The 24,459-nt window shown below is 40.3% G+C and overlaps 3 protein-coding genes across 3 annotated transcripts; 2 read left to right on the top strand and 1 right to left on the bottom strand.

The window, feature by feature from the left end:
• The first annotated feature begins 353 nt into the window (after positions 1-353).
• LOC114165227 lies at positions 354-2,006 on the top strand. Its single transcript, XM_028049885.1, has 2 exons — positions 354-677; positions 759-2,006. Exons 1-2 carry the CDS (start codon positions 354-356, stop codon positions 2,004-2,006), a joined length of 1,572 nt encoding a protein of 523 aa, XP_027905686.1.
• Positions 2,007-2,089: 83 nt separating this feature from the next.
• LOC114165226 (uncharacterized mitochondrial protein AtMg00860-like) lies at positions 2,090-2,647 on the top strand. The gene is made up of 2 exons (XM_028049884.1): positions 2,090-2,161; positions 2,210-2,647. Exons 1-2 carry the CDS (start codon positions 2,090-2,092, stop codon positions 2,645-2,647), a joined length of 510 nt encoding a protein of 169 aa, XP_027905685.1.
• Positions 2,648-12,202: 9,555 nt separating this feature from the next.
• Positions 12,203-13,981, bottom strand: LOC114165224. Its single transcript, XM_028049883.1, has 5 exons — positions 13,427-13,981; positions 13,285-13,338; positions 13,115-13,230; positions 12,774-13,031; positions 12,203-12,650 (listed from the first exon to the last, which is right to left on the bottom strand). Exons 1-5 carry the CDS (start codon positions 13,979-13,981, stop codon positions 12,203-12,205), a joined length of 1,431 nt encoding a protein of 476 aa, XP_027905684.1.
• Between the last annotated feature and the right edge of the window lie 10,478 nt (positions 13,982-24,459).

Genomic DNA, 24,459 nt, shown 5'->3' with positions numbered 1-24,459 from the left:
CCTATTTTGTTGGATTTATATGTAATTTGTTTACAGTCTTCATGGATTTTGGATTTTAGTGTTTTAAAGTTGGAAACATTTCCCGTGTTTTTGGGAAAGATGTTATTTAATAAATGAGGTATTTCTTTTATTTAACTTGTTTATTTGTTTATTTTAAGTAGTATCCTACCGGGATGTTACAATTGGTATCAAAGTAAAAGTTTTGAAGATATTTTAAAAATATTTTGGGGCTTTTGGGGAGTGAGCTTACCGTTTGATTGTGTGTGTGTTTTAGTTGCATGTTGGTAAATCATGAGTGGCTTTGTTTAACTGGTGAGTTGATTCTTAACAATTGAATGTGGCGTATTGAGGCTATGGCTGCTAACAGGAGGAGAAGGAGTAGTGGTGTTGATGACATCGCAGAGGCTATTCACTGGATGGTGGATGCGATGCAGCCACCCATAGCAGTGCAGCCTAGAACGGCGATTGCACCAATCAGGGTGCTGACCGTGGAGGACTTCTTGCGCCACAAGCCAGCTGAGTTCACTGGCAAACAAATGCAACAACAAATGCAGACCCGAGAGGAACAGGTGGATTGGACTAATTTCAGGACGCATTTCCTGGAGAAATACTTCCCTGACACGGCTAAACAAGACAGGGAAGCTGAGTTCCTTGCACTGCAGCAAGGGGATATGACGGTGTAGAAGTATGTGAACATATTTGAGCACCTGGCAAGGTATTACTCGCAAGCTATTTCTGAAGAATGGAGGTGTCTAAAGTTTGAGCGAGGACTCAGACATGAGCTGAAGAGGGTGGTAACACCTTTGAGGGAGAAGAGATTTCCGGTCTTGGTGGAGCAAGCCAAGAGTGCAGAACATCTAGAGAAGGGCCCTGGTCCAGTTGTCCGACATCAGAGGAATGTTGCAGAGGCTAGGCAACAGAAAAAGCCTTACAGCCGTCCCCCTGCCACCTCTGGAGACTTTAAGTGTTTCCAATGTGGGCGCGCACACCTGAACAAGAATTTCCCACAGTTGAAGAGTTCACCCAGGGGACAGGGGAGCAATCACAAATGTTTCATTTACGATCAGCCTAGGCATTTCGCTAATCAATGCCCTGAGAAGAAGGCCAATGCCCCGAAGAAATCACTAGCCTTTGGAGCGGAGAGAGCTAGAGCAGTTGGGAGGGTCTTTGCCATGACATATACTGAGGCTACTCAGTTAGGTAATCTAATATTACAGTCTTGTTTACTTATGGGGCATGATGTAATGGTATTATTTGATTCTGGCGCAACGCATTTGTTTATCTCTAATGACTGTGTGGGGAGATTGAGCCTGGAAAAATGTGACTTGGTGTGTGAGTTGCTTGTTTCAACTCCTTCCTCGGGTCAGGTAGCTACTAGTTCAGTTTGTGTTGGGTGTTCAATGGTGGTGGCAGGTCGCAAATTCAAGGTGAATTTGGTGTGCGTGCCCTTGGAGGGATTGGACGTGATATTGGAGATGGACTGGCTGTCTAGTAATCACATGATAATTGATTATGGACGGCGTAGTTTGGTATTCCCAGAACATGAAGTGTTGAAGTTGATCTCAACTCAAGAAGCTGTGAAAGCACTGCAAGAAGGGGTCATGTGTTATATGGTGGTGGCTAAGCCAAAGAAGAAAAGTGCTGTAGAGATAATCCAATCTATACCAGTAGCCAGTGAGTATGCAGATGTGTTTCCAGATGAGGTGTCAGGATTGCCGCCGAGTCGAGACATTGACTTCACCATTGATCTAATTCCTGGTGCAGGTCTAGTGTCTATGGCTCCATACAGAATGAGACCTGCAGAGCTCGTAGAACTAAAGAAGCAGATTGAGGAACTATTGGAGAAGCAGTTTATTCGCCCAAGCGCGTCACCTTGGGGAGCTCCAGTCTTATTAGTGAATAAGAAGGACGAGAGTTCGCGACTTTACGTGGATTACAGACAACTAAATAAGCTGACAATTAAGAACAAGTATTCACTACCAAGGATCGACGACTTACTGGATTAGTTGAAGGGTGCAGGGTGTTCTCCAAAATAGATTTGAGGTCGGGGTATCATCAGATTCTGGTCAAGCCGGATGATGTGCAAAAGATGGCATTCAGGTTCAGATATGGTCACTATGAGTACGTGGTGATGCCATTTGGAGTGACGAACGCACCGACAGTATTCATGGACTATATGAATAGGATTTTCTGACCCTGGTTGGATAAGTTTGTTGTTGTCTTCATTGATGACATTATTATCTACTCGAGGACTCGCGAAGATCATGCTGATCACTTGAGGGTGGTTTTGGATGTGCTCAAAGAACACCAGCTATACGGCAAGTTATCCAAATGCGACTTTTGGCTTGATGAGGTACAATTCCTCGGGCATGTAATCTCAGCTGAAGGTATAGTAGTGGATCCAGCCAAAATAGAAACTGTGTTGAAGTGGGAAAGGCCTAAGACTGTAACGGAGGTGAGGAGTTTCTTGGGCCTGGCGGGTTATTACAGGAGGTTCGTGGAGGGGTTTTCAAAGAAGGTGAACCCTTTGACCCAACTCACGAGGAAGGATCAACCATTCTTCTGGACTGAGAAGTGTGAAGAATGTTTTGAGGAGATGAAGAGGTTCTTAACTACCGCTCCAGTACTCGTGATTCCTGATACATAAAAGAAGTTTGAAGTGTACTGTGATGCCTCATACTTGGGTTTGGGGTGTGTGTTAATGCAAGAAGGGAGGCCAGTGACATATGCATCACGACAATTGAAGGTACACGAGAAGAATTACCCGACTCACGACTTGGAGCTAGCAGCCATTGTGTTCGCTCTTAAGTCTTGGAGGCACTATTTGTACGGCTCTCAATTCCAAGTATTCAACGATCACAAGAGTTTGAAGTACTTGTTTGATCAGAAGGAAATGAATATGAGGCAGTGTTGGTGGATGGAGTATTTGAAGGACTATGACTTTGAATTGCTCTATCACCCGGGCAAGGCAAATGTTGTAGCCGATGCTTTGAGTCGGAAGAAGATGCATATGTCTTGTATAATGATAAAGGAATTAGAGTTGATTGAGAAGCTCAAAGATATGAATCTAGGGATGCTGTTTGGGCAAGACTCTATATAGTGCAGCTTGCTAAAAGTCACTAATGAATTCTTGAATGAAATTCGTGTGGCTTAAGGGCACGATTTGGAATTGCAACAGTTTGTAGGGTGGCTGGGTACAGAGAAAGGGAAAGATTATCAGATGGGAGAGGATGACATTCTACGATTTAAAGGTAGAGTATGTGTACCAGGAGGACCTATATTCAGGAGGCAGATTCTAAAGGAGGGCCATCAGAGTCGTCTTAGCATACATCCAGGTATGATTAAGATGTATAAGGATTTGAAGGAGTTCTTCTGGTGGAACGGAATGAAGGCAGATGTTGTAGACTTTGTGGCTCAATGTTTGGTTTGTCAAAAGGCCAAAATTGAACACCAAAGGCCGGGAGGTACACTGTAACCACTGGACGTACCACAGTGGAAGTGAGACAGTATCGCTATGGACTTTGTGACGCATCTTCCGAGGTCGACAAAGGGCCATGATTCAGTCTGGGTGATAATAGACAGACTAACAAAATGTGCACATTTCTTACCTATGAATCAGAAGTGGTCGATGGACAAATTAGCAGAGTTGTATGTGCGAGAAGTGATGAGATTGCATGGAGTACCCGAAAGCATAGTGTCGGACCGGGACCCTAGATTCACATCACGGTTTTGGCAATCATTACAGGCGGCCTTGGGTACACAGTTGAGGATGAGCTCAGCTTATCATCCTCAGATGGATGGGCAATCTGAGCAGATCATCCAATCTCTAGAAGACTTATTGAGGTCTTGTGTGCTAGATCACATGGGAAACTGGAATGATGTGCTACTTTGGTGGAGTTCACATACAATAATAATTACCACTCTAGCATTAGCATGGCACCTTATGAAGCATTGTATGGAAGAAGGTGTAGAACTCCATTGTGCTAGTATCAGGATGGTGAAGCCTTTGTGCTTGGTCCTGAATTTCTACAACAAACGACTAGTAAGGTCAAATTGATTCAGGATCGGATGCGAGCCACTTAGAGTAGGAAAAAGTCTTATGCCGATAAGAGAAGACGACCATTGGAGTTTGAGGAAGGAGACCATGTATTCCTCTGAGTTACTCCAACCACGGGTATCAGAAGGGTTCTTAAATCAAGGAAGTTGACTCCGAGATTTATAGGGCCTTATCAGATTATATGGAGGATAGGAGCTGCGGCGTATGAGATTGCTTTGCCACCTCACCTAGCCAACATGCATAATGTGTTCCACGTCTCACAGTTGAGGAAATACATTGCAAGTCCAGATCATGTGTTGGAGTCAGATGACGTGCAAGTGCACGAGGATCTGACTATGCCAGTTGGACCGGTTCACATACTGGATACCCAGGTCAAGTAGCTGAGGGGCAAAGAGTTAAAGACGGTGAAGGTACTTTGGGATGAGACGACACAGGAGATGACGTGGGAGATGGAGGATGTCATGAGGAGGTACCCTCACCTGTTTTCTGGTAAGTCTCATTTTCAAGGACGAAAATTCTTTTGAGTTGTGGAGAATGTAAGACCCGTGGAAATTAATTAATTAATTAATAAATGCGGGTAGGAAGAGCCTTTATGGCATTTAATATTGTTTGATGTGATGTGGAAAAGTACTAAATCAAGTGGTTGAGAGTACTTAATTGTGTGAGAGGACTTGGGTTCGAGTCCTATGTATGCCTGTTGTGTGTTAAATGATTTATTAGTTGTTTTTATAAAATAATTGTGACTGGTGTGTGATAATATTAGCATAGGATGATAGTGGTTATCAATAAAATGTGAATTGGCATAGTGGTTATGCTTTGGCCTTATGAGTGGAAGGTCACGGGTTCAAACCTTAATAGACACGAATTAACCTTCTCATTTTTTCCAAATTTGGTTTGGAGGGAATGTGAAAAGGTAGAATTAACCTAGCATAAAGTCAATTTTCGCTTTAACCTTTAAACCCTTAATTAAGACACCTATAAAAGGACATTTTAAGGGAAAAGAAGGGTTTTGGCAGTGTTGGTAATGGGCTTTTGAGTGGAGCACGAGTTCTGAGGGTGTGAGAAGAGAATTGAAGGCTGAATTGGGAGGGTTTTGGAACAAAAGAGTGGGCAACAAAGGAACATTCTTTTTTTCCCCAAATTGAATCAAGAAGTCCAGGTTAGGGGAGTTGTATTTTGAATATGTCAATTTCATGATATTAATTATGATTTTGTGTCATTGCCTTATCAATTGGAGTATGGTTGTGGTGAATTCGTGTTTGTGTGATGAAATAATGAATTGGCTGGATGGTTAAAAGTTGCAAACCCTTTTGTGCATTATATGTTTTGGGAATGAGGGTTTTTGGTTTGGAATGGTTGTGGACGCTTAAACCTTGTGTCTTGTTAGTCTAATTTGGATATAAAGCACGATTCTGATGTGTTTTTGCCATTACATTGTGTTGGAAATGATTGGTTGGTGTTTTGGTGAATTGGGTGAGAAATCAGAGAGGGAAATCTACAATTCTTGCCCAAACGAGTCTATCTCGTCCAAGTGAGAGTTGTAGAACCTCGTTTCTGGTTTTGGTTCGCGCTGCTCGCTCAAGCGACTTGGTTCAATGTTGAGCGACACCTAGTCTCGCTTAGGCGAGAATGGATCGCCTAGGTGAGGTCGCGAGGAAACCTAACGTTTTGAGTGCGATTTCTCGTCTAGGCGAGATGTTTTGGAGTGTTGAGCGACAGGTACACTCGCTTAGGCAAGAATGGCTTGCCTAAGCGAGATCACGATGAGACTTGGTGTTTTCTTGTTGAATCCTCGTCCAGGCGAGGTGCTTTGTGTGTTGAGAGACCTAAGGTCTCGCCCAGGCGAGAAAAGCTTGCCTAAGCGAGATGAAGTGGTGCAGCCGCTGTTGCATACTCGCTCAGGCGAGGTAGTTTAGCCTAAGCAAGACAGATGTACTATCCTGGGCGAACAGGCATAGTTTAATCGAGAATGGTGAAGAGTCATGTTTATATGTGTTGTTTGTACTGTTTGTTGGTATTTCCTACCTTATAGGAAGTTATATGCATGTGTTTGTGGTGTTTGGACTTGAAGGACTAAGTCCTTAGGAGTTGGGATGTTCTTGGTTGAGTCACGAGCGAGGAGTTCGTGATGGGTGGACCGCATGCGGAATGTGAACGGTTTAGTTCATCGGAGGTACCCTTGTTAGGATGAATGAGCGAGGGAGTTCTTGTCATGCTCAACCGTGGAATGCTATGAGCAAGGGAGTTCATAGTAGGAAAGGCGGGAATGCGTGTCTCGGTTCGAGCGAGGAGTTCGGATGACGGGCGAGGGAGTCCGTGAAGCAGGTCTATGAGCGGGATAGGCTTGTAGGTTGGACCACGAGCGAGAGGGTCGTGGAAGCACATGAAATCCCATATTTAGAGTACATGCATGAACTCATATTGGTTATGAGTGTGCGGGAAGAGGGTATTTTTGCAAATTAAACAAATGAATACTTATGTTGGGCTGGGTTTTAATTTCATATTTGTTTATGATATGTGCATAGCTCACCCTATCTATTTGTGTGTGGCGATGATTGGGTAAATTTATTATCCGGGAGCAGATGATGTTTCACGTGAGCCAAGAGACGCTTAGTGGCAGAGTGTGGGCTCAGTGCACGAGGGGATTTTTATACTTGTTTTGTTGGATTTATATGTAATTTGATTACGGTCTTTATGGATTTTGGATTTTAATGTTTTAAAGTTGGAAACATTTCCCGTGTTTTTGGGAAAGGTGTTATTTAATAAATGAGGTATTTCTTTTATTTAACTTGTTTATTTGTTTATTTATTTATTTTAAGTAGTATCTTACCAGGATGTTACAATTATATTATTAAAATAATAGGATCTTATTATTATAAAACAAGATCACTCTTAAAATATTATTTTATAGGTTCTCACATTCTCACTAACAATAAAAAAATTGACCTCGAAAATTGGCTTACCAGAGAACAGATAGGGGTATGACTACTTTATATCCTCCTCTAACTCCCAAGTAGAGTCACCTATTCTCTTATCCCAAATGACCTTTACAAGAATGATGGATTTTTCTCTAAGCTATTTTGTCTCTGTTCCTCTATAACAACAGTTTGCACCTTTACTAAGAGATCTTTCTTGACTTGTAAATCCTCTCTTTCTAGCACATGAGAAAGGTCAGACAGATACTTCCTTAACATAAAGACATTTTGAAACACTGGATGAAGATTCGCCAACTGAGAAGGTAAAGAGATCTCTTAAGCCACTGGTCCAATTCTATATAAAATAGGATTTGGACCAATGAACTTAGAAGAAAGCTTTCTCGAACGAATAGCCTTTCCCACACCAACAATTGGGGTTACTCACAAAAAAACATGATCCTCAACTGCAAACTCGAAAAGTCTTCTCTTTTGATTAACATATGACTTTTACCTACTCTACGATGCCTTCATCCTTTCTTGTATCTTCTTCGCTTTTTTTTTTTGTGGTTTGTTTCAACAATTTTGGTCCCAACACCACTACTTCTCCATCTAGATACCAACACAGAGGGGCTCTACATTGCTTGCCATATAAGGCTTCATACGGAGCCATGCCAATTGTAACGTCCTAGCCGGAAATTACTTATTAAAATAAAAAAAAATAAAATTCAATAAAACAACCTCATTTATCATTCAACAATTTCCCAAAACGCGGGAAATATTTAAAACCTAAAGTTCAACGCGCCAAAACAGATAAAATAATTCGCATTAATACTATAATACAATTAAAATGGTCTATAAAATTATTACAATAACACCATAGTCCAATAAAATAACTAGTGAGAAAATTCCCCAAGAGATCCCCACTCCGTCTCTATGCACCTGTCCGCTCACCTGCATCAACATCTGCTCCCATGTAACAAGTTACATGATCATCGCCACACACACAGAGATAGGGTGAGCTCATTTAAATAAAACCAACTAATAAAATATTAAATACAACATCAAAACATTTAAACCTGGGTTATTATTCTTCTCCCTTTTTCCTTACTTCTCCACTTCCAATACTTTCATTAGACGTCTATCATCTCTATACCCTTTAGGTGAGAACAATGATCGATCTTTGCTGCACGAGTGTCTACTCGCCCCTCCGACTACAGGCCACCACTTGATAGTCCACACGTGGGAATAACCTTGCCACAACATCTCACCATGACACCAAGTGGAGCTCCCCGAAACAAACATAAAGTTTGTAGCTATTCCAAACTACCAAAACTATATCAGAATACTCTGAAGAGGGAAATCATCCGAACCTCGCCGTACGAGCCACAAATCGCACACTCCACTGGACTTCCTAAACCACCAGGCTACAACCTAGAGTGGTCATGTGTTACTCCAATACGGGTTACACTCGTAATTGGACCCCTAGCCAAAGCCTCGCGTCATGAACATCACCTAAAGTTGTGTAGAAACCTTTCCTCGCGCACCATCACTGAACTAAAACCGCTTGGCGCGCATCTCACGTCGTCAGGCAAACACTGGCATCACACACCGCCAGGCGCCACGCGCCTGTAGCATCATCATTGCACCGTCACCGCCGGGCGGACTCCATCATGCCGCCGAGCGCCACTCGCCGCCACCGCATGGCGTTTTCTCCTCGCCCCGCCAGGCGCCAATGCGCCTTCAGGGTCTCTGCTGCACCATTCCGCCTGGCGGAACCCTCCCTACCGCCAGGCGCCCTGCTCGCACTGTGACCCCTGTCACAGATTTATACCAGTAGCGCAATGCTACTGGTTTTTGGCCCTTAAAACAGATCCCATTGGACCTCAAATCACACATTAACCAAACTCCAATCACATTCACAGTTATCCATTTATACTACGCAGCTCAATCACAATACACACATTTAAGTCACATCAACAAGACAATTCTTCTCATTTATTCGCACCATGTTGTTTTTCAGGTACTGAATTGAAACCTATCTCATCTCACTCAATATGGTCCAAATCTTATACTCATACTAATCAATATTTAGACACATCATGCTATCAAGATTTTCACTAAGATATTTTTAATTTTGAACTACACATACATGGATGCGTATAAACTCAATCATTCTTGGCATTACACACCTTCATTCATTTATGAATATAATTATAGTAAGCACTCCTACTCACCCTGTACCTACCATCCTACTCAATTATTAGCATATATTTTAATTAACTATAATGCACCTTCTTGTACACAATTCACTTCACAACTTCTAGCACCCAAAGTTCATCATCTCACATGTAAGGTTTTATTCTCACACTTCATCCCCTTACATAATTTTTACATGCCAAGGTTTCATTTACTTCCACTCCAGAACCCATCACGAGACAAACCAATGTCTCTGCTTGCGCCTGCGTTGTTGCCTAGCGGTAATCCCAGGTGCCACCAAGTGGTGTATAAAAATTATGGGTTTTGCCCGGATCGCTCTCGCACCAACCATGACTCAAACATCCCACTTACGGCACACCATCATATTGACATAAAATTCTAGTGCACACATAATACCAGATTAGAAATCATCCATATTATTCTCAAATCTGTAAAATCAGTGTACTAAATATTGAGATAGTTTATGTTCATTATCCACAATCCCAACATAAACCCTAACCCCCAATTTCCTTCGCGAGTTCATGCATTTTTTGTCAATTTAGTCACTGCAAACAATAATTCATCATGCAATTGATATATGTGCAATAAGAGTTCAATCCAAATACCACAACATCACTGACCAACCAATCAAAATGAAGAAAAAACAACATCAATAGTGCAACGCCTGGCGACAGTTCATGCGCCGCCAGGCGGTTTCTGGAAAAAATCCAGAAAACGTGAATAACACAAAAAATGCAAGCGTTCATAATTCAAACTTGATCCAGAATTCATCATCATACGAAATAACAATAAATCATACAACCAGAACTCCCAAAACCTGGATCCTTTTGCTTAAAACTTGAATGGCTCTAGATTTCCACTTGCTTTCAAAGGTCTCTCTTAGTCCTCTTGAAAAACGCCTCACAGATTCACCCAACTCACTCTCTTCACTCTGATTTCTCTCCCTTTTCGTGCAGTACCAATCTAGACCAAGAAAACCTTCTTTCTCCCTTCAATTTTGTCTTTTAATTACTTCTCAATGAAGGTTAATTAGCCAAAAACGAAAATTGATTTTATTGCTTGTGATAAATGTCATTCAAGACCATTATGGGGTTGTTTTTCAGCCCCTTTGGCTACCTTAACGTGGTTGCTGGGTTCTCTACCTCTTCTCTTCTTTTCCAAAAATCAAGTTTAGCAAAAAGAAAACTTAATTTGGGTCTCACCAAGGTTTGAACCCCTAGCCATGCAAATATTAAGTCAATGCTAAACCATCAAGCCAATTCATGTTTCGTTCTAACTATCATAATACTATATTCTTACTTAACCCGCACATTCATATTATTAAAACTATAATAATTAAATAACACATAATTGGCATACATAGGACTCGAACCCAAGTCCTCTCACACAAACCAAGTACTCTCAACCACATGAGCTAGTACTTTTCCACATCACATCAACCACTATCAAATGCCATGAAGGCTTCCACGACCCGCATTAATTAATTAATTAATTATTTAAGGTTTAATTAATCGCAAGGTACCCAATTTGATACTAGTGTGTCAAATTGGTACCCGCTTTTAAAAAAGTATCAATTGCGTACCCAAATACGTTTATGTGCATCAATTGGGTCCATACCGTTAAATTGTGAGAAATGGCGTTAAAAATGAGATGATGTGGCATTTGTGAACGGATACGTGTCAATTTAAAAAGCAGTTGTGGCTGAAAAAATAATTGTACAGTGACGTGGTGTGGTATATTTAAAAATCAGATTGTGTTGTGCCCTAATTGTAGAATTGGGTTTTCGCTATCATTGTGGTGGGGTTCTTCCTCTGCTCTTCTTTCTTCAATCATTTTGGTCTTCGTTCTTGATTGGAAGAGGTAATTTTTGGTGAATCTGCAATGTCTCGCAGTGAAGGCTGTTCGTGCTCTTCGTGGGGTTTGCAGAAGCAAAGTGTGTCCTCCACTGGTGGTTCGTATAGGGTGTTGGGTGAATGTCCTCTTTGCTTTTGTGCGGAGAACGCTGTGTTGAGAGTCGCTAAAACAGTCAGGAATGCCGACAAACAATTTTGGGGGTGTCCTAAATATAAGGTCGGAGTAGATGTTTGATTTTAATTTAATTTTGATTGAATCTTTATTAATGTTTTTGATGTTCTCTATTTTTGATTAATGTTTGATTCTTTGTTCTTGCAAACAGCGGAGTGGTGGGAATGAGGTATTTAAAGGGTGCAATTACTTCAAATGGCTGAATGAAGATAATGGAGATGAAAAAGATGCTACCATTGGAAGACAAAGGAGAAAGATTTACACTCTGGAAAAAGCAATTGCGATTTCTAATAGATGGGTTAAAATTTTAAGTGTAATAATAGTGTTTTTGTTTTTCGTTAATGTAATTTTAGTTTGTAAGTTAGTTCAAAAGAGTTGTTGAACTGATGTTAGACTGACTGCTTCAGTAAGTATCAGTGGTGTAATGTTGTAATGAATTCTTAATGAACGAATTACAAGTTTGAGTGAACTGACTGTGTTCTATTTATTTGCATTTAACATGATTTGATAATGAAGATAATCTGGAGATGAGAAAGCAAATAATATTAAAGTGGTTCATAATGCCATTTCAGTACATAATATTGTTCTTCAAAAGACCTGAATATGTAAATAACAGCACTTAGCAAGCTGTTTCCAAAATAACACTGCTACATTCTAAGATAACAACACTGAGTTTGTCAAAAAAAAGCCACCACATATTGATTTTCCAAAATAAAACAAGTGTTCCATAATTTCTTCATGGCTCCGTGATTGGTCCCCTCCTAAATGACAGTTTTTCTCTGAATGTGGTTGTTGTTGGTGGTTGAGGCACTTGAGTCTGTTCGCATGCAGAATTTTGGGTTGCTTGAGGCACTTCACTCTGTTGGCATGAAGGATTTTGGGTTGGCTGATTTGTTGCTGCTGGCATAACTGGTTCAGATGCAGTAATCTAACTTTGTTGACCACCACTGATATCAGTTGCCTGAGTTGGCTGATTTGCTTGTGTTTGTTAAGCAGTTGGAGTTGGTTGCTGTTGTGGTGGAGGTGCCTGCAGACAAGTATTTCTTTTGTGTCCAAGTGCTCTGCAAATGGCACATCTTTTACGGGTTCCACCTTGCCTGACTTGGGTGTCATCCTTCCTCAGCTCCCACGACTCCAGCCTTCGTTTCTTTTTTGGTCTTCCAGGCAGCACTCTTTTAGTAGGAGGTAACACATCAGCATAAGATGTCATCTCCCACAGATGAGGTCCATTAATAGGATATATGAGGGACAAATAGGTCTCCTCGTATGTTGACTTCAGAAACCAGTGTGGGAGGTAATCCTCTGCATTCAAATTCATAAATCGGATGGCAGTGATTGCGTGACAGCAGGGAATTGATGTTATTGCCCACTTCCTGCAGCTATACTCCTGTTTATCTAAATCCACCACATATTTCTCCCCAATCATAGCAGTATGGCTGACCTCAAATAGTTATTGTCTAGACCAGCTGCAATGAATACAAGATATAATTAAAAATTAGCCAGAAGACATTCATATTTAATGAAACATTATTACAATTAGGTGCATCAAATACATTTACCTTGGTAACCAATATTTGGTCTTTTGTGCTTCCTTGTTCAGTCTATCTTGAATTTTTGGGCAAATAGAACCATGAAATGCATTTACCTTCTTTCTATTGGAAGCCCATCTCTGCATGAGATACATTCGAATTTCTTCCATCATGGTTATGATGGGTTTACTCCTGGAATCTACTATAGTGCTATTGAAACCCTCAGACATATTGTTCACAACAGTGTCAGACGCAGGTCTTGATGTAAATCTGGGCTTGGACCAGAATCTGATTGCAGGGAAAAAACCTTTTTAATTTGAAATCAGTTTAAATCCAAAACAGTATTTATAAAAAATTATTTAAAAACATGCCTTGGGGGAATCTGTATGAGATGCTTAAAAGCATCAGCATTCAACTCTTTAATCTCCCTCATCACAGCCTCCCATGCTTGTGGGTGTAGGGCATATGCTGCTTTCCAGAGTAATTTCTTCAGATTTTTTCCAGGGAATTTTTTGCGGAATTTGGCCTATATATGACGCACACAGAATCTTTGGTCCACACCAGGCAACAGTTCTTGCAATGCTGGAAGCAGACCCTGCAATTTATAGAGCATAACAATTGATTGGTCAAATATTAAGGAATCACAATTAAACATCAAATAGCACATGGATATAGTTACTTACTTTTTGTTGGTCTGACATGAAAGTGATCTTAGAACAAATTTCAGCTCCTCCTAGGTCTTCTATCATCAAATCAAGAAACCATGTCCATGTTTCCTTGTTCTCTACTTCTACCACAGCGTATGCCAATGGAAGCATTTGGTCATTTCCATCTCTGCCCACAGCTGTTAACAGTTCTCTCCCATATTTTCCCTTCAAAAAACAACCATCTACACCAATAATAGGCCTACAACAAAAGAAGCTATCTTTACAAGCCTTGAGGCATACATATAGTCGTTTGAAAATTGGATTGCCCTCATTCTCATCAACATGGACTTTGACAGTGGAACCTGGATTTGACCTTAACAACTCATGTGCATAGTCATAAACACGTTTATATTGTTCTTGGAATGACCCATCAATGTTCTTGTATACCATAGTCTTAGCCCTAAAGGCCGTTGATCTTGAAACACCAATGTTCCATTTTCTCCCAATTTTGTTTTTCAAATCAGTCAACTTCATATTTGGGTTCTCTTTTAGTGATTTTTCCAGCCTTCCACTTAACCACTTTGAAGTCATCAAACGCACATTGAATTCCCTACTACATGTGTGATTGTTGATAATTCTCCTTAACTGCCATGTACTTTGTGCTGCTTTATAAGCACAATATGCATACCACTTGCATTTACCCTTCGCACCCAAACACTTCACACAAATTCTCCTTTTGTCATTTCTAAAAATTTTTAACTTTCTGCCACTTTGGACACCATAAGTTCTAATAGCCTCAGTGAATTCTTCCTTCTCAGTAAAGTACGTCCCAACTTCCCAATTATAGTCTTCCATACTTTTGGGCATGGAGAATATCCCAAAGTTACCATACATTCTCTATCATCATCACTTGCATCACTATTTCCACAACTATCTAAAGTCTCGGACTCCCATTCCCTATCAGACAACCTCCTGTCAAACACATTTTCACCCTTTGGGTTTGTTCTAGACAAACCACTTCCTCCTTCAATAGTAACATCAAACAAATCATCCTCCAATTCCTCAGTTTCAATTCTAACATCAAACAACTCATCCTCACCCATTACTTCCTCTTCAGAATCAGTCCAACTCCTCACTTCATAATCATCATCACCCTCATAGTCTGTTTCCTCACCCTCCACAACATGTTCTTCATCATGCTCAACCTCCACTTCACCCTCATTCTCACTTGCACCACCCACTTCAGCAGGTTGGTCATCATGATCAACCTCCACTTCACCCTCATTCTCACCTGCACCACCCATTTCAGTAGGTTGGTCATCATGCTCAACCTCCATTTCACCCTCATTCTCACTTGCACCACCCACTTCAGCAGGTTGTTCATCATGCTCAACCTCCACTTCACCCTCACCCTTATCTGTAGGAGCTTCACCAACTTCCACCCCAACATGTTCTACATCAACTGCAGCCTCCATATCACCCTCACCTTCACCTGCAGCTTCCACCTCAACCCTACCCACCCCAGCAGGTTCTTCATCACCCCGAGTATCCACATCAACCTCACCCTCAACTGCACCATCCACACCAACTTCTGTCTCAGTCCCACCCTCTATCATATGTACTACTACAGGCTCACAGACGAAGTGCACCACATATAGGTGCACTTGACCATTTAGTGTGGCGATGTTCACCATGTGACATGCACCTCTATCATCGCTCAGTAATTCCAGCCTTCCATCCAATACAACACTTCCACCTACTGAATACCACAATTCTTTGACATTGACGTATTCCATTTCCCTCAAAATGGACATTATCTCAAAGTAACTCCATCTGTCTGGGTCACATGACAAAATATTACTCTCTCCAACGTATTTCAGTGACCCATCATTAACAAACCTTCCCCCATGGTGAAAAACAACTTCGAAATTTTCTTCCATATGAAGTACTATATTCCTATCTATATATACCTATCACATATGAAAATGCCCAAACAATCAAAAAGAAATTACAAACCATACCATCCAACACACAAAGACAGCGACAAAATGAACAAAGGGGGACCACACAGTAAACGCAACACCGTCACCGTCACCGTCACATGTAATGGGGGACCAAATGAATAAAGAAATCTGAAAGTGGAGGACCAACACCGGCACCGCAATACAAATAACAACAACACAAGAATAAAAGCACACAAAACAATAAATACATTGAACAGAACCCCAAAAATTACCACAATGTCAGACAAAACTAAAAACCCTAAATGGCAGTGAATGCCTGTACGAGTGGTTCGTCTACTGAATGGCAGGAACACATACCTTTCTTCCACCGCTAAACCCACGTCGCTGTTAAGGATGCTTCCGATCATGTACTGAATGCCAGTGAATGCAAGCGCGAATCGATTCGCCGGTCTCGTCTTCTCCCCTTTTTTGTTCTTCGAACTACACCAGTAACTTTACCAAAATTCCTTCCTTTTTAATTTTTTGCCTTCTACAATTAATTTTTACCATAACATTAAATTACTTCTCACGCCAACAATATCCACGTCACTAATTCTCTGATGGCCACGTGTTATTTTCTTGCTTCTCAGACCAACTTAAATCAGTCAACGTTAACCATTGTAACGGCGTCTAAATTATTGGACCCAATTGATGCACATCAACGTATTTGGGTACGCAATTGATACTTTTTTAAAAGCAGATACCAATTTGACACACTAGTACCAAACTGGGTACCTTGCGATTAATTAAACCTTTATTTAATTAATTAAATTTCACGGGTCTTACACCAATAGTGGCATGATAATTGTTGTTTTAGGTAAAATATACCAAAGGCAGAACTTCATCCCATGCACCAAGACTATCAAGCATTCATGTTCCCAACAAGTGTTCAAGTGACTGAATCGTTCTTTCTGACTGACCATCTATCTTCGGGTGATAGGCTGAACTCATATTCAATATGCTACCCAAAGCACTTTACAAAGATTGCTAAAATCTAGAAGTGAACTTTGGATCTTTGTTTGACACTATGCTAGCAGGTACTTCGTGTATACTCACCAACTCCATGATGTACAACTATGCTAGCTTAGCCACAGACATCCTTAAATTAACAACTAGAAAATGAGCACTCTTTGTCAATAGTCGACTATCACCCAGATTGCATCATAAGGGGTAAAAAAATCCATGACGATGTTATCCCATTTCCACTCTCGTATTTCAAACTGTTGCAACATCCCTCCGAGTCTTTGATGTTCCACCTTGGCTTTTTGACATGTCAAACAGACCGTTATAAACTAAGATACATCAGTTTTTAAACCAGACCACCATAATGACTCCTTCAAATCTTTTTACATCTTAGTCATGCCAAGATGCATGTCGAGACGACTCTTATTGTAACATCTCGGCAGGATATTATGAATTTAAATCATAAAATAAAGAAATAGTAGATAAAAGTCAATTAATGAAACTTCATTTCCCAAAAACGCGGGAAATTAAAAACTTTATTACATTTATAAAGTATCTCAAATTCCACTTATAAATTCAATATAAAATAAATCCATGTTCATAAACCAAAGATTATCAGTCTGTAAAATACATAATAAACAAAACCTCTATAGAAAATCTCCCAAGCTAGCCCCGCTCCGGCTTTATGCATCTGCTCCCGTGTACCACGTACACGATCATCGCCAAACACAAGCAGATAGGGTGAGCTAATATCAAACAAATCATATATATATATATATATATAAACATTTTTATATCAATATAAATATACCAAAGGAATTTCATCCTTTGATTTCATGTCACATGGCCACTACCATATTAACCGCGTTCTACGTTTCTTAATGAGTACCTCAAGGTGTCTTGCTACCACACCTACCAGCCAAAACTAATGGAGCACATATGGGAAACGATGCTACGAATCACACTCTGTATCGCTAGGTGGAGTTCCCAATACGAATAAGCATTCATGACGTCCTAAGACTACCAAACTCGTCAGGTTGATACTGAGGAGGGCAATCTAACTAGACCATCCTGTCACGCCACAACGTGCACACTCACACCGACAACACTCGCCAACCCGAGGCACAACTCAAGAGTTCCTCATTTTCTTCTGCCACCCCGAGTCACAACTCAAGAGATGCCATTTCGAGCCACAAATCAAGGAATGCCATGTATTTAACCCCTATCCCGAGCCACAACTCAAGGGATACGTTTCGAGCCATGACTCAAGGAACACCGGCAAGCCGACCTTCGGGATATCATCGAAACCTTGTAGATCATGCACATCTGAAGCACACAAACACAATTCTGCTACAGACATATCGCCTGGCGTTGTACGCAATTCGCTAGGCGCAACAAGCTTCCAGACCGCTTGGCGGGGTACACGTACCGCTAGACGCCAAGCACCACAGTACACATTATCTGTACGGGTATCGCCTGGCGGGATGACCTTCACCGCCAGGCGCCACACGTTCCTTTAACCTATGGATTCATAGTTATCGCTTGGCGGTTCACATATTACTGCCAGGTGCCATATCAGTATTCGTGTAGTACAAATGTTTGTTTTAGGTTCAAGCACCGTTGCTCACACCCTCACTCTACTAGTCACTCAGCCAGCTAATTTGTCATGTCTCTGAACCATAATGGTGTCTACAATAGCCTACCCACATTCTAATTACCAAGTCAAAGAATCCTCAATCACATCATGTTGCTAGAAATCCTTAGCATCACTTAATCTCAATTTACTTATATGACTTCTACAACTTATCTGAACACAACCTCACCATCAACTGAATACACTAATGATATCATTCCCGTCATCATATGGTTTGGTTTATCTCAAGATTGACCTCTTCCATGGTTTAACAAGTGAAGGTTTATCCTTCCAAGCTCTTATATATTTAGGTGAACTCTTGTTTCTCATATCACTAGCACATTACAACAAATTCTCTATATTATCTAACTAATCACCCATAATTACAATTCCCACTTCTCTTTACATCACCCTAAATCACACTACACATACTGCATTATTATAACCTTCTCTTCCATTAAGAATCGAGTAATTCATACTTCTAACTTGCACCAGTCATCCCAAGGCTTTTATCCAAATATTATTTCCAACTCACAGGTAGCAAGAACCTAGATTCCCCGGGATCCCAGAACCATCAGAAATTCTCGAAGCCACGCAAAGATAATTGTCTCTACGATGGCGCCTGGCGGCAGGCCTCGTGCCACCAGCGGTGCATATAATTTTTGGCATCCCAGAATTGCTCCACCCTACGAGAGCTCCCAAATCTCACAAGTTTGTCTTCTCCCTGCCCATTTCTTCCAATCCTCACGTAGATTCACCTACATTCAGACTAGTGTACAACCCACACTCATTCCTTACCAATTCCCATTAGAAATCCACCACCAAATTGTCTCGCAGTATCAAACCCCCAAACTTTTCAACCCTAAAACATATTCACCCTATTCCATCCAATTTAGCCAACAATTACACGAAATTCAATGAAGTTTGACATCAAATCATCCATCAACAATTAAAATTGGCTTTCCCTGCGATCAGAATTATCCTAAAACGCATAGAACATCAAAATCGAGTTAATTCGACTCATGTCGCCTGGCGGGTGTTCACCACTGCCAGGCTATTCAACCAAAAACCCATAAACTAAGTTGACACACATGTGTCGCCTGACAGTCAGACTCATACTGCGAGGCGGTTCTTCATCTGGAACCCAAAAACAAGCACAAAATGATAAGTCGCCTGACAGTGGTTCGTCACCCGCTAGGCGGTTTCTGGAAAAATTCTAGAAACACGAAGAATACACGAAATAAGCAGAGTATATGAATCCAATTCAGCATACATTTCATGCAATTAACAATACGAAGTAAAAACGCAGGGTCCAGAGCCCCTAACCTTGATTCCTTATTCCAAAAGTGTGTAAATCTTTGAGTTCTTGATCCTAATTGACCTTAGCTTGTGATCCCTCCTTCAAGACTCCTGCTCATCCTCTCTTTTCTCTCCTTGCACGCACTAAACACCCTCTCCACAGTACTAACTCTTTGGTAGCTGCAGAAAACCCTTTCTCCTCTCTCACAATGCTCTTAATTCACTTGATTAGGCACCATTAATTCAAAAAAACGAAAATGACATTAAACTTGGAGTTTAATTGTCATTCAAGGTTCATTGTTGACTGTTTTTCCAGCCCCTCTTGACTGCTAGGGTTTCCTTGCCCTTCCACATTCATGCCACAAGAATTTTTTGGCAAAAAGAAAGTTTACTTTAGTTCTACCAAGGTTTGAACCCATACCCATGCCAATGACAAATCAATGCACAACCATTCAACCACTTCATGTTTCATGATGATTCTTATAAATCTAAGATTATATTATTACTCAACATGATCAAGCATATTATTAAAAATAATAATCAATTAATTAACACATGAATGGCATACCTAGGACTTGAACCCAAAAATAAGACTTACCAAGAAACAAGTGAGGATAAGACTTCCTCATGAAATCCTCCATCTCCCATGTCATCTCTTGTGTTGCCTCGTCCTAGAGAACTGTCACAGTCTGGATCTCCTTTCCTCTTAGTCGCTTGACTTGAGAATCCAAGATTCTCACGGGCCTAACTCCTATCGTCGGGTCTTCGTGCACTTGAACATTGTCCTCCTCTAGCACATGAGTAGGATCCGCAATGTACTTCCTCAGTTCTGATACATGGAAGACATCGTGTAGGTTTGCCAGGTGAGGTGGCAAAGTGATCTTGTAGGCTGCCGGTCCAATCCTCCTCGTGATCTTATACGGATCGATGAATCGAGGAGTCAACTTCCTCGACTTGAGAGCTCTCCTAATTCCCGCTGTAGGTGTAACCCTAAGGATTACATGGTCACCTGCCTAAAACTCAAGCGGTCTCCTCCTCTTATCTGCGTAAGACTTCTACCGACTCTAGGTTGCACGCATCTGATCTTGTATCACCTTCACTTTCTCAATAGTCTACTGTTAGAATTCTGGCCCAAGCACCACTAATTCTCCATCCCACTGCCAATATAATGGTGTCATGCATCTCCTACTATACAAAGCCTCGTACGGTGCCATTCCTATACTGGAATGATAACTATTATTATAAGTGAATTCCACCAGTGGCAGCATATCACTCTAGGTGATCCAACACACAAGTCCTCAGCAAGTCCTTCAATGACTGTATGGTTCTCTCAGACTGACCATCTTGGAAAATCCTTCCACAAACCGGCTGTAACAGCTTGCTAGACCCAAGAAGCTTCGCACCTCAGTAACTGTCTATGGTCTCTCCCACTTCACCACTATTTCAATCTTCGCTGGGTCCACTGCTATTCCTTGGGCTGATATTAGATGACCCAAGAATTGTACCTCATCTAGCCAAAATTCGCACTTCGACAACTTTCCATAAAGTTGATGCTCTTTGAGAACTGCTAACACCACTCTTAGATGATTTGTATGTTCTTCCCAATCTCTGGAATAGATGAGGATATCGTCGATGAACACTATGACTAACTTATCCAAATATGGTCGGAAAGTACAGGCACTCCCTAGGGTGATGAACTCGGTCTAATGAATCTCTTCTCAAGGAGATCTTCAATCTACTTCTTCAGCTCAATTAACTCTATCGACGACATCCTGTATGGTGCCATTGAGACCAGGCCAACTCCAAGGATGAGATCAATAGCAAAATCCACATCCCTACATCAACATACTCATCCATCACATGTATGCTTCTGATATGCTCAACTGTACTTTTCTTTTCTCTTTGAGCTACTATCACATAACAAGTAACTCGACATTCTATTTCCTTTATCGCCTTCTGAGCTAAGATCAACTTCAGTCCTACTGTTTCTGGGAACACCACACTATGTCGTCCACAATCAGTAACGATGTGGTTGTTGGACAATTAGTCCATCCCCAATATCACGTCCAGTCCATCCATTGGCAAGCAAATGAGATTCCTCTTAAATCTGCGGTCCGCCACTTCAATAGGGCATCCCACACAAACAAAATTGGTGGATACCTCCCCAGATACTGGTGTCGCAATTATCAGTTCGCACCCCAGCTCTTGCATTACAAGTCCGAACCTCATCACGCATTTATTGGACACAAATAAATGAGTGGTTCCTGAATCAAATAATACCACCACATTATCACCACAAAGAATACAAGTTTCCTGCATCATATTACCTGACTGAGACACCTCGGGGCTGGTCAGAGCATATACTCATCCTGCTACTCTAGGTTGCTTTCCCACTGGTTTCTTTAGTGGTGTTCCACTGGCTGGCTTCTTGTTGGGAAATTTTAGGCGAAATATCCAGTCTGATCACACACATAGCACTTGTCGGTGCTACTACTGCCACCCGAGCTACTAGAGGGTTTTGAACAATCCCTCCTAAGCTGCTCCCCACCACAGTTAAAATACTGCAATTTTCTAGACAAAGTCGGTGGTTTGCTGTATGATTTCTTCTACAATCTAGAGTCTATAGTGGACTTCTGTTGTCGTGCCACCCTGCTGGACCCCAACTATACAACTCATGTTTCATCCTGCCTTCATATTTTGTGCACCTCTACTCGGTAGAAACAGCCGAATAGAACCTCGCCAAATATTCAAACCTATCTATGTATGCCTGCACAATCAGGTTCCCCTACTGGATGGTTAGAAATTTTGCCTCCCTCTCGTGTTTGGCGTTGTCTGGAAAGTATTTCTCCAGGAATCTCATCCTGAAGGTAGTCCATGTCACCTGTTCCTCTCGGGTCTGCATAAGTTGTTGCATCCCCACCCACCAGTACTCAGCATCCACCACCAGCAGAAAGGTGACGAAGGTCAGCTTCTGTGCATCAATGCACTTTATAACTCGGCAGATTTTCTCACACACTCTCAACCAGGCATCCACCTCGTCAGGAGTGGCCTTGCCCGTGAATTTAGGGGGCTTACGTCGCATGAAGTCCTCCATAGTCACCGGCTGAGCGGACGCGACCATGGCTCTGGGTGGTGCTGCAATAGGTTGCATCTGATGAATCGCATGGGCGATCTCATTAGCTCCTACATTGTTCCTCCTTCTCCTATTGGCCATAACTTGTGCGTGCCACATTTTTAGCTGTTCAATTCACACAACTTAAGTCATGACTATAGAAGCAAAAATTAACATAAAAACACATCAAACAGTCACGCAAGCGTAACACGATGAGCTCACTCCCCACAGACCCCAAAATCATTTTGAAAACAAAGCTTTGATACCAAATGTAAAGTCCCGACAGGATATTACGAATTTAAATCATAAAAGAAAGAAATAGTAAATAAAAGTCAATTAATGAAACCTCATTACCCAAAAACGCGGGAAATTTAAAACTTTATTACATTTATAAAGTATCTCAAATTCCACTTATAAACTCAATTATAAAATAAATCCATGTTCATAAACCAAAGATTACTAGTCTGTAATATTCATAATTAAAACAACTCTATACAAAATCTCCCAAGCTAGCCCCGCTCCGGCTCTATGCCTCATCAGCATTGGCGGAAGAAGGTTATGACATAGGGGAGCCATGGCTCCCCCAGCCATTTTCTTTTTTTTATTTAAAAAATAATATTTATCTATTATTATTTTATTTATATTAATTGATTTTTATTTTATTTTATTTTTATATATTTTAAAAAAATATATTTATATATTATTATTTTATTTATATATTATTACTTTATTTATATTAATTTAGTTTGGAATTTTTTTAAATTTAAAAATCACGTGTTTTTTCTCTATTATAATTTCTTATATTTTTTTTATTTGGTTTTTCTCTTTTGTGCTTCCATTTCTTTCTCTCGTTTTATTTCTATCTCAATTTTCACCATCATTTCCTTATTATTTTCAAAATCAAATTACACTACGACAAAATTGAAGAGTTAATGAACATTTTGGATTGAACAATTTCTTCTTTTGAGTAAGTTCATTTTTTCCCTTCTTTTTTTTAAGCAATTTGTTTTCCTCTTGTATGTGGCTTTTCTATGCTCTAGGCATATCTCTATCTGTTAGAGATCATAAAATCATGCTTTAATTGTTGATCAAACTCTTCTTTGTGTAGATAGAGCTATTTTAGGCTTTGAAGTTGTGTAAGGGAAGAGCAAGATTAAGAATCTACTCTAAGGTAAGGGAAGCTAATCATTCAGAAGTTATTAGTTTTCTTAAAATATTGAGTCTTGCTTTTAAGATTTAATTTGAGGTATTCATAATTTTATTTTTTTGTAAAAGAACTGACAAATTTATATTAGAAAAATTATGATAAAGAGTAAAAGAATTGATTCTGTTTTCAAGAGGAAGGCTTGTGATGAAGATGAAAACAATGCATCTACGTCGTCTAAAATTGAGAAACTTCATGATAATCCAAATATTGAAGAAAACGAAAAACAACTCTCTAAGGTTCCTAAAGTTACATATAATGAATTTGAAAATACTTTAGAACGTGATTCGGGGAAGCGTCTTCAAATCTGACAATACCCACAAAATCAAATTGATGAGGTATAAATGGCTTATCTAAATGGGGTTCATATCAAATGCATCTAGAAAATTATCCGTTGTCTGGTAAAGATGATCATCCAAGAAGATTTCAGTACACATGGTTTAGCTTATTTCCTTCATGGTTAGAGTATTCGCCATTAAAAGATGCTACATGTTGCTTACCGTGCTATCTTTTTAGTTAAAAACCAAGCAGACGACCTGACTCAGATGTTTTCATTGTTACAGGTAATTGAGTTTATTTTCATTGAATTCTAATTGGCAATAAGTTGATTGTCATTAACATGTTTTAACTTTTTGAATGTTTTTTTATAGGTTTTAAAAGTTGGAGGAACATTTTGACTTTTGTTTTTTTTATATATTATTGTTGATGATAAACTTTATGTTACTCTTTCATATATATTATTGTTATATTGTTTGGATTATATTGTCATGAAAGCTTATTTTGAATAAAAAATTATGTAAGAAATTATTATTTTTTAATTAAAAAAAAATAACTTATATATAACAAATATAATTT

This window comes from Vigna unguiculata, chromosome 10 (assembly GCF_004118075.2).
Source record: "Vigna unguiculata cultivar IT97K-499-35 chromosome 10, ASM411807v1, whole genome shotgun sequence".
Taxonomy (NCBI): Eukaryota; Viridiplantae; Streptophyta; class Magnoliopsida; order Fabales; family Fabaceae; genus Vigna; species Vigna unguiculata.
The sequence above is the reverse complement of the archived record's forward strand: the minus strand, read 5'-3'. Positions and strand labels throughout refer to the sequence as shown.

Excerpts from the sequence above, each read along its gene's own strand:
- LOC114165227 (XM_028049885.1), top strand. The coding sequence starts at position 354 with ATGGCTGCTAACAGGAGGAGAAGGAGTAGTGGTGTTGATGACATCGCA. Across the intron at positions 678-758 it reads TGCAGCAAGGGGATATGACG|TTTGAGCGAGGACTCAGACA; the intron begins GTGTAGAAGTAT and ends AGGTGTCTAAAG.
- LOC114165226 (XM_028049884.1), top strand. The coding sequence starts at position 2,090 with ATGGCATTCAGGTTCAGATATGGTCACTATGAGTACGTGGTGATGCCA. Across the intron at positions 2,162-2,209 it reads GAGTGACGAACGCACCGACA|TTTGTTGTTGTCTTCATTGA; the intron begins GTATTCATGGAC and ends TGGTTGGATAAG.
- LOC114165224 (XM_028049883.1), bottom strand. The coding sequence starts at position 13,981 with ATGACTTCAAAGTGGTTAAGTGGAAGGCTGGAAAAATCACTAAAAGAG. Across the intron at positions 13,339-13,426 it reads TCATGTCAGACCAACAAAAA|GGTCTGCTTCCAGCATTGCA; the intron begins GTAAGTAACTAT and ends TATAAATTGCAG. Across the intron at positions 13,231-13,284 it reads GTGTGGACCAAAGATTCTGT|AAATTACTCTGGAAAGCAGC; the intron begins GTGCGTCATATA and ends AAAAATCTGAAG.